We start from the raw sequence: 11,022 nt of genomic DNA on the forward strand, positions 1-11,022 counted from the left end.
AGAGAGAGAGAAAGAAAGAAAGAAAGAAAGAAAGAAAGAAAGAAAGAAAGAAAGAAAGAAAGAAAGAAAGAAAGAAAATAAACCCTGTGGTGCATTGTTTGGGGAGACTCTAGTCTCTTTTCATTTTGTTTATATGCCAACTATTACTATTATTGTTTGATTATTGTACTTGTGATTGAACCTAGAACCTTATGCATGCTAAGCAAGAGTTCTATCACTTAGCTATACATATATTACTTTTCTTATTTTCAGTTTTATTTAGGCAGTGAGACAGCACCTCACTGTGTAACACATGTAGACTTTGAAACCTTACATGCTATCCTGTAGACCTGCCAGAGTTAAGGACATGCACTACTAGACCTACACTTTTGTTCATATTTTGTAGTAATGGACCTCATTTCAACAAGACAGACATTGAAAAGAAACTAATAAAAACCAGTAATTACTCTTGATATAATACAGAATAATTCCCAAAAGAATATAAATCAGGTGACTAATAAATCTATAAAAGCATAAACCCTATTATTATCAAAAATAACAATCTAAACCTTGATTAGGTATAAGATGAGAAACAATGCAAAATCATTAGTTTTCTGTTTTAGGCTTATAAAATTGTCCTGATTTTTGTATATCTGGAGAGAAAGAAATAGAGGATGTAAGAAATAATTATTTATTTTCTATTACTCATAGAATTATCTTTACTTTTTACAGTTACAAAATTTATTCTATGCATATTTGACAAAATTACTCTATCATCTATACTATCTTCATGAGTCAAGTTTCATATCTGACTTATCTTTTATCATAACTAAGGATAACTATAATTATAGCTGTTTAGTCTTCGACTCCATCACCTATGTTCTACAAAGAAACAAAATAAACTCATTGGTTCTCTGGAGTGTCCTTTAATATTTCCACTACCCTTCTCTAGGTGGAAATATTGATTTGTTGTTGGGACCTTAGAAGAGTAGACACTGCTTATATCTTCCCCTGGGAAGGAAGTTTACCAACAAATTTTATAGGGAACTTTCTGGTTAATTTATTTGAAGATAGAAGTTACCAGGTTCTATTAATAAAAAATGTATAAATATCCACCTTATTTTGAAAATAAGTCCATTCAAACAAAAGAAACTAACAGTTTTACACATACTTATACAAGAATGCTTATATCAGCTTCATAATCTTCATTGTTACAATAAAGTCAAAATTTAAATGACTATGTATTTAGCTTGAGTTCTATCTTTTTCTTTTAGAATATTATATATTTCTTGATAAGAATGCTACCTCTCTGGTTATATTAATCACAAAGAAACAAAAAACATTGTAGAGCATAATTATTTACAAAAACAACTTCAAAAGAAAGGGAGAACAAAACACAACAGTGTAAAGAAAAATACAAAAATAGAAAAGAATTGAAAATAATGAAAGAGATTAATAGGTGAATTTTTATAAATGTAAAATCTATATGTAAATATTTATAGCATTTAAAACAACCGTAATCACTATGTACAACTTCTTCCAGGAAACCTCTTAAAATAATAATGAAAATTTAAAGATTATTACTTTAATTACTAAGTACATCTTTTGTAGTAATGTTTTTTTTTAATTATAATAAAAAACTTTGGGTTAAAGTTCTGTAACTGCATAATTGCTAGACTTTTGTTATCAATCTCTCTCATCACCAGCGTATGTCCCAATTACTAAAACTTTTGAAACTAAGCATACAGTATCATCTCTCGTCTTCAGCTGTTGACTGAGGCATCAAGACACTTCAAATCATAAAAATTAACAACTCTAAATATTTAAGAAAAACAGTCATCTTTAATGAAAATATTACATTTAAAATTATAGGTCATCCCACAAAAGCAGCTGGCATCATCAAAATTTTAAGCACTCACCATTTACTTAAGTTAAAAGCTATTTCAAAATTTAAATGTCTAAATAAATTTAAAATTCTGTTAAGATTTATGAAAATACAGTTTTTGAGGTCACAGTCTATAAACACACAATGTACTATATTCAACCCACCAGAACTTTTAAAAACGCCTAAACATGATTCAGACCAATTACTTTATCTGTAGTAAAGCTATAAAGTCATTTCCTTGAGAGGGTTAGGGCAGCGATATTATGAGGTCATATTCATACTTATCAAAGTACATAACCTTGTTACTGCCAGTTCTTGCTCTTGAAGAACGCTGCCATACAGCTAAATTGAAATGAGCCAGTTTCATGCCCATTTTTAAAGTTTTATTCTCCTTTTATTATATGGCAGCCACAATTTTCCCTCCCTCCACTCCTTCCAGTGCCCCTCCACCTCCCTGTCTAACATGGCAAAACATAGAATAGATTTTGCTGTTGGAATCGGGACAGGTGGGCATGGGGACAGAAAAGATCATTTGAGGTCCAGGGATGAAGAGAGAGTGTGCTAGGAAAGACGACTGGAATTAGGGGATATTTGGAGGCAATTTGGAATCTAGTACACTGAAAACTCCCTGGAATCAGCAAGAGTGACTAGCAAAGACTTTTTATAATGGGGAATGTGGAGCTTGAACCAGTTATCTTCTATGACGTGGGAAAGCTTCCCACAATTGGACTGGAACTACAATCCAGCCACCAAGTCTTCGGTTTGCAGTCTATCCTGCCTGGAAGATGTCCTGCGATAACGGTGCCACAGAAATTATGGGAGTGGCCAACAATTACTAATCCAACTTGAGGCCTATGCCACAAAGGAAGCTAAGTCCTGACAGTGCTTGGATGACCAGGAACCAGAGGCTGGGCTGTCTAAAGCCAAAGAAGACAACCAAACAGGACTTGGAAAAAGAATTCAATGAAATGTTTACTAATGATATTCTGCTATACTCATGGAAAAGGCCTGGAAGATTTGTAGGAGTCAAGAACATCAATACTGCCCAAAGAATGAACTAACCAGGGCTCATAAAGGATCACAGAGACTGAAGGGACAATCACAGACCATGTATCTCTACATATACATTTTGGTTGTGTAGCTGGTTGTTCTTGTGGGACAAGTAACAGTGGGAGTTGGCTTGTTTCTGACTCTTTTTCCAGTACTTGGGACCTCCTACTCGGTTGCCTCCTTCAGTCTTGATATGTAGGTTTGTGCCTAGTCTTATTAATGCCTGATCTCTAAAATGAGATATTATAAGTTCTAGAATTCTGTAAACATTTCATTTAAAAGAATAAGGAAACTACAAGGAACATTTTAAAATATAGCCAGCATTGGAAATGTGGTAGATTTTGTCATTTGGTTTGAGTTGTGCACACGGTGTGCGTTCATGTTATGATTTTGTGTATCTGCTGAGACAGAGAGAGATCATTAATTTAACTTGACATTTTTTGGTATTCCCCATGTTATCCACACTGATTAGCATCTGCAGCATCTCCTTCTAAAAATCCTTCAAGTTTACCTGGGACATAATATTCGATAATTGAAAACAGCATGGAGTCAGCAAAGTTAGACTCATGTCTCTATTCTGCAGCAGATTAGCGAGTCACCGTGATCATTCATTCATTCATTCATTCATCTTCCATTCATATATGCACAAATGGTGGCATGATCACATTTTCTGAGAATGGTTTCAGCTTTTCAACAAAGTTGAGTTCTTATCATTATAGCGTTTACATCTTAGTAGTTTAATATGAAACATGAGTAACAGTTCTTACCTCTTGCAATTTTAATGCAATCTAATGAGTTAATTTAGGCACAAAGATTGGGATATCCAAGGAACTGGATAAATATTCATAATCCTTTGATGATTCTTTAGTATTCTAAAATGAAGGTGAAAATATATCCCTAAAGTTACGCACTATTAGTAGAAACTAATATGGTTATTAGATAGCACTTTTTTATTTTATTACTTTGTTTGTTTGTTTGTTTTTGCTTCTTTTCTGGTTAATATTCAATGGAGATAGTGGCACTTCAAAAACAAAATTAAGATGTTTAAGGCCACTCGAAAAGGTAAACACGAAAGATTTCTTTTTTTCAGATGGCACTTCCAATGTTGCATCCTGAATCATTGCTTCGGTGTGCTATGGCCCAGTGTATGCTGATGGGAATGCAGGGCCAGTAAGTTGTATTTCTTTTGTCTGATTATATAGTACTTGTTTTATAGCATATATCAAAAATAACAAGCCGTCTAGTGTGAAAGTAGATTTAAGATAGACATTAAAAAATGTGACATGATTGAACTTGGTCCGCAAAAATGAGTAGGTAAAATAATGGGCTAAAATTAGACACAACCATATAATGTTTCCAAATACATATTGATGAGTTAAGATAATAACATATAATTTGGTTAAATCAGGGTTTTGAGGAGAAAAATGAAGGTAAAATAAGGAAGATCAGCATTGGCAATGAGTCTGATAGATTAGGAGAATCAAGATAAGAGATGAAGAAGAAAGAGAAGGTCAATTTTCAGGTACAGCTTCTTGAACTGATTTCAGATCTGTCCTGCCTATGGATATTTATACATCAATTTTTTGTATTTTTTTGTTGTTTTTTTAAAGAGAGGGTTTCTCTGTAGCTTTGGAGCCTGTGCTGGAACTAGCCCTTGTAGACCAGGCTGGCCTCAAACTCATAGAGATCCACCTGCCTCTGCCTTTCGAGTGCTGGGATTAAAGGCGTGCGCCACCACTGCCCAGCTATTCATCAATTCTTATATGATTTTTAGGTTCCATCACTGAATTATTATCTTATTGAAAGAGAGAGTCCTTGTTTGTTTTTAAATTCAATGACATATTCAATAGTTTACATGAAAGAAGATCCGTGGAAGAACTTGTAAGCACTATTATTGAAATGAAGGAAAGGAGGATAAAATAACACTGAGTTGAATTTCTTTACAATGTACTCTACCCTTGATCAACAGTAAAGACAGGAACTGTAGACATGTCTGTAGAATCCCCTGCACCTACAACCTCAACCGGCATGTCAATAACTTTCTAGTTGAAGCACCACCATTAATGATTAATAGTTTCTGAGGTTTGAGCAACTATAGATTTTATGACAAATCTTTCACAGGGTTGAAGAAATGATGAAAAATTACAGGAGTGCAAGGACACTTATTTCACTTTTCTGTTAAAAGAGGAAAGAAATCAAGTAAATAGTTCCAGTAGAACCTGACTTGGTTTTGCAGCTCTAAATTTGTTTTATTTAATCAAAAAAATGTGCATTTTAATTGGAGCAGGAATGCATTTTAAACCACAGCCAAGTGAACCTCTTTTATTCAACTGACATCCATACAGATTTCCAAACCTCTTCAAATTAATATAGTACTAAATTTAGTCACAAGTAAAAAACACAGAATGAATGTGTCCTGTCTCCCAGACAACATCACGCATTCATTTCATATGTCCAGATACAAAGGAACGACAGGGCTTAAAATGGGAAACTGATTGAAATTATATTTTTGCAAGTAAGAAAAAGAATTCACAGCCATTGTTAATTGGTAAGATGGAGAATAATTATTTTGCTACAATAGTAACAATGAACTCAAACTATGTAAAATTCTGTTGGTCTCATTCACATGTACCATCCTAGATTCAGATTTATTTTTATTTATTGGCATTTACGTTTTTCAGATAGAATTTCTCCTTAGTATATATATTTTCATTGTGTGTTTATGTTGAATTTAAAACAAACAATATGAGAGAAAATGTTTATAATTTTGAACTGCATTTGTCTATCATAAATGAAACTAGAACAGGCTTCACATTCAAAAAACAGGTGATTCTTATTCATGTCAACCCTAATGATGAGATGGCAGAAGTGATTTAAAAACAAAGTAATGTCACTGATGTATTTAAAAGTGACTCTCAACACTAACATGATATATTAGAACTTATGAATTAATATATATATATATATACAGGTATTTTAAGAATTAATTCATTTACATATATATTTAAGTATTTAATAATAGCTGTTATTTGAAACAAATTATTAAAAGGGCATCCGTTCACAGTCTTTTTTGTGAAAGTCAGGCAGTCCAGGATAATGAAGCATAGGATGAGGGTTTAGGTATAAAAAAATAGACAAATTTTAAAGGAAAGCTCATTTTATTTAAAGATATGTAATATGTTGGCATCTACCATGAAAGAGAAAATGATTTTTTTTTGGGGGGAGGGGTTTCTCGGTAGCTTTGGTGCCAGTTCCGGAAGTAGCTCTTGTAGACCAGGCTGGCCTCGAAATCTCAGAGGTTTGTTTGTCTGCCTCTGCCTCACGAGTGCTGGAATTAAAGGTGTGAGCCACCACCGCCCAGTTTGAGAAAATGATTTTTTAAAACACACTTTTTTTTTTTTCATGGAACTGTAGAAACCATATCTCCCTTTACTTTGCAGATGAAATTAGGCTTGGATTTAAATGTATTCTCTGACTCTATCGTGATAGCATATTTTCTACAGACCATCAATTCTTACCTTTGTAGTTAACCTTGAAGCCAACAGATCCAACACTCTCGTCCGTTTGAAGATGCAGCCACATTTGACTTCTCATGCTCACTATCAGGTCTGGCACAAAGCTGCCAGTCAGCCTGAGAAAGAGATTGACAAAAGATGGAGAGATGGATCACTAAAGTACCCTTTGCATGCAAATTATGAGAAAGGTACCCATTACTGCTTTCTATATTGGAAGAAAGCAAAACTTCAAGCTTACAGGGCTGCATTGATGTAACGTGAGAGATAAACCACCCAGTTTAGTGATCAAACTTTGTAATTTAAAAATACCATTTCATGTGTTTAACTAGGTTAGATCTTTCATATCCCTGAGGTAAGATTACTAGAGCATCAGAGAGTTTTATGCTTCCTTTTGAACTAAAAAGGGAAAGTAGATCTATGATCTTTAAGCATTTTTATTCCTAATAAAAAATCTATACCATTTTAATCTTCAAGTTCCAGAGAATTTTGTTGCAGATGTTTTGAGAACTATTGAAGTGTTTTGAACACAACAAATCCCCAAGTGATATACCTTAACTCTGTAATACTCATATTGAATGCATGATGCTTTATATAATTAATCTCATGTTGGGTGTAGTGGATAGTTTTATGTCGACTTGACACAAGCTAAAATCATCTGCAACAGGAAAATGCTTCCAAAAGATCAGGTTGTAGGCAGGACTATAAGACATTTTCCTAATCAGGGACTGAAGGGGGATGGTCCGACCCATTGCAGCGGTGCCAGCCCTAGGGTGGTGGTCCTGGGTTCTACAAGAGAGCAGGGTGTGCAAGTCATGAGCAGTAAGTGAAAAAGCATCACTCTTTCATTGCTTTTGTAATGACTGCTGCCTCTAGGTCCCTACCTTGTTTGAGTTCCTGCCCTGACTTCCTTTGATGATGAACTATGATATGGAAGAGTAGAGGCAAACATTTCCTCCAAACTTTCTTTTGGTCATGGTTCATCATAGAAATAGTAATCCTAACTAAGACAATGCATGCCTGTTTACACATGTTCTATTGTTAATGATGTCATTTAAAGAAACATACTTCTTACCTGATGAAACATAACTGCCTCTACACATGAATGATGCACATTCAGTAATGTACTGTTTTTGAACTATTGGAAAAAATTACTTCGTATTCCCTCTCATATTAAAAATGTATCATATAATTGAACAGAAGCCAAGGGTCAAGAAAGGATGAAATCAAATGAGTAAATCAGACATAGGAAGATGGGAGAAGACTCCATCAAGAATGCAAACTAGGGAAAGTAGTCTTTCTATAGAGTAAATATTTCTGCTTATTGATTTTCAATTTTATACTAAAAAGATAGAGTTTTTTTTTCAAAAGAGAAATAATAAAATTGCCTACTAAATGCTAAAACAACAAACATGGCTATAACATTAGTTCAGGAAAGAAAATACAGTTTCCTTTTACAAAAAGGATTAGAAAAAGAAAAAAACAGTAGAGGACCATCCTCTGAGAAGACTATAAACACCATCTCCTGCCAGGTCTGTTAACTAATGAAGGCGAGGTTAGCATGGATGATCACTTGCTTGAACAGAGTCTGGAAATGACAGCGAGTAGTCCTGCTCTAGAGATGACTATCAAAACCACAAAGGTGGACGTTTAAATACTACATCTTAAGTATAGCAGCATCAACAGTGCCCCTCCTGAGACAGTGTATGAAATTAATCATGGAGGAAGTCAATAAAATATTTTGATATAATTGTGAGTTACATATGCTTAGGAGGAACACTGAGATAGGGAAAGTATTGTGATACATTAGATTGTATTACCTTTCTGCCTGTAAAAGAATTATAAAATTTATGATATAAAATCTTTATCTGTCTTGACACCGCTTACTTGATGTGTGTGTATATATATACATATGTACATATATTATATCAAAATGTATACTATCTTAATCTTTAAAGTTTCGCAGACTTTCATTAAAATATTTGAATGCTGTACAAATAATAAAAACACATTGCTAAAATATATTTCTCCCAACTCACATTTAGCAAACTATTTGTCTGTCTGTCTCTCAATCTATAACTCTTAACAATAATATTTCTCATAGGAAATATTATTGAAGTAGCCTTTGTCTTGTGGACTTTCAGTGTGGTATGATAGAATTGTGGTGGGATACTGGCTCTGGTGGCTTGAGGTAAGTTTGGAAATGAGTAAATCTTTACAAGAATGTGAATTCAAACATAGATTCAGAACAGAAAGTAAGTTGACTAAGTCTTAAATCTGTGTATGAGCCTAAATATACACAACACTTTTAATTTTACTATATCCAGCATGTCAACCTTCTATGTTATGGTGGATATTTAAATTGTTTTATTTATTGCATTGCCTTGTGTGTTTGCCAGTTCTGAGCTGTGCAAATAGCCAAAGCCTATAAAACGGTATGTTGCCAGTTCACAAAGGATACCCATGGAGGGTCAATTGCACCCTTGCTCCTCACTCTCTGATGGATCTTGTATTTCTTGGTCTCAGTTCACCTCCAATTAAGGGTACTAACAACTCAAACTAGTGAAACCTACACTTGAAATGAAAACACAAATATCAAACTCCCATGTGTCAGTCACATTGGATTTAGAAAATGATAGAATCATAAATCTCAGGTTTCTCTAGATGAATAGAAGGATATTTGAAGATTACTAACTTGTATAAAGTTACATGCCAGGAATGGCTTTTGTTCCTGGAGCCACCTGTATGATGTAGGAACAACAAAGAGATAAAAATATTTCTTCCAGTTCCTATGCTGCTTTAAGCCAGACACAGGACTCCATGATTTCATTTTCAGCTTGTCATAGAACAGGTAGAATTGTATTTTTGTCTGGATCAGGACAAGCTATCTATGTGACATGATTCTATCTGCCCCTTTAACGATAGAGTGAAGTTTAGTTTTCTCTGGTGAAGTCAGCTTAGCAGATTTCCTATTGTGCACATCACATTCTGGTTTAATACATACTTAATAAGAAAACTGCTTCATTTTTCCTTTATTTTGTAGGGAAGATTCACTGTATTTGTGTGTGATTTCATTTTAAAATGTATTTTCTCATCATTTGATCTCTCTCGTAAAACTTATCTTTGCATGCAACTTCAATAGATAATTCTTCCCAAAGGACTTGATTTAAGTTCCAGTTGTCCCAGCAGTTTGATCAATTTTGTCTCCCACTTCCATGCATGACACTAAAGAATGTTTGGGGGCTGAATCAAGATTCTTAGATCATTCATAAAAGGCTCTCAAATGGTTCTTCAAACAATTTTAATGCATGCTTTGAATTCACTGTTTGTGACTAAATGAACTTCAATCTACGTTTATTTATAAGCAGAGTGACCTCAGTGTGCGTCCATGCTGTGCTTTAAACCTCCTGGTTAGTCTCTTTATGCAGAATAAAAGCATAAAAGCTCTACATAAATGCACTCAGAAATCTTCATTATGTTCTGAAATAGAAACTGAAATAAAGGCAGGATATATCAAATCTCTATTAGGCTCAATGCCTGATCTTTATATTCACTCAAAGAATTTAGGTTATATCCATTAGGGAACAACAGCATTTATACATACTAGCAATTTTCTTTGTGTCATGTAAACATGGAACTATTGCTTTTTTTATGAAAATGCACTCAATATTTTATCTTACAATGCTATGAAAAGTAAGGCATCTGTTCACTGTGAAGTACCTACAATTCACTAGAGATAGTGGCTGCTGGTAAAATATTTTTTAAAATTCTGGGAACAGCACTTGACAATTACATTTCAGAAAGGATCAAGATCCTGAACGAAAAATATATCATTGGCACATTAATACAAGAAGAAGTCTATGAATGTGGATTTTAAATCATTGCTGTCCATGGGCATCATAAGTTCTAATTCACTTGCTATTTCAAAGTATAATGATTATCATCATTAAATTTGGTGGAGAAAATTTTGACACGTGCAATGTGCTCTTCACCTATGGGTTTTTATACTTGTGAGTTTATTTAAATACTATTTCCATATTTTGTGTTGTTGTCTTTTGTTTCTACTATAGTAAGAAAATAAGTATTTTTGAATAAAAATAAAAATGAAAGTGGCAACTAAAACATTTTTACACATTATTTGTGTGTAATAAATAAACACATAAACAAGCAAGTTCTAGGAAACTAGAATGAAATTATTGTTTTCCATTGAACTCAACAGTTGTTTTACAGCAGATGGACATAAAAATTAAAGAGAATGAAGCTCTAGTGAGCGGTTATTTTCTAAAGTTAATATTTATGATTAGAATCAAAATTGCATATGACTTATTTTTATAGTTTAAGCTAAAATATTCAGAGAACTGAAAGCATATATTTATCATGCTAGAAGGGACTTGGATGACATAATATTAATGAAGTCTTGTCTACAAAAAGTAATTTCTGCAGTGAACTTTCTTTCTTTCTTTCTTTCTTTCTTTCTTTCTTCCTTTCTTTCTTTATCCTTCCTTCCCTCCTTTCTTCTTTCTCCTTTCTTCCCTCCCTTCCTCACTCTCTGTCTCTCTGTTCCTCCTCCTCCTCCTCCTCCTCCTCCTCCTCCTC

At 33.7% G+C, this 11,022-nt stretch overlaps 1 protein-coding gene across 3 annotated transcripts in view; it reads right to left on the minus strand.

Moving 5' to 3' along the window:
* Csmd3 (CUB and Sushi multiple domains 3) overlaps positions 1–11,022 on the minus strand; it is a 930,239-nt gene that overhangs the window by 452,614 nt on the left and 466,603 nt on the right. For all 3 annotated transcript variants that reach the window (XM_050162609.1, XM_050162600.1, XM_050162593.1), the window contains one exon: positions 6,433–6,545. In XM_050162609.1, the coding sequence (XP_050018566.1) occupies positions 6,433–6,545 (113 nt within the window). The remainder of the gene's footprint in view (positions 1–6,432; positions 6,546–11,022) is intronic.

This window comes from Alexandromys fortis, unplaced genomic scaffold (assembly GCF_014885135.2).
Source record: "Alexandromys fortis isolate MF-2015 unplaced genomic scaffold, M_Fortis_MF-2015_v1.1 scaffold_17, whole genome shotgun sequence".
In the NCBI taxonomy this organism is placed as follows: domain Eukaryota; kingdom Metazoa; phylum Chordata; class Mammalia; order Rodentia; family Cricetidae; genus Alexandromys; species Alexandromys fortis.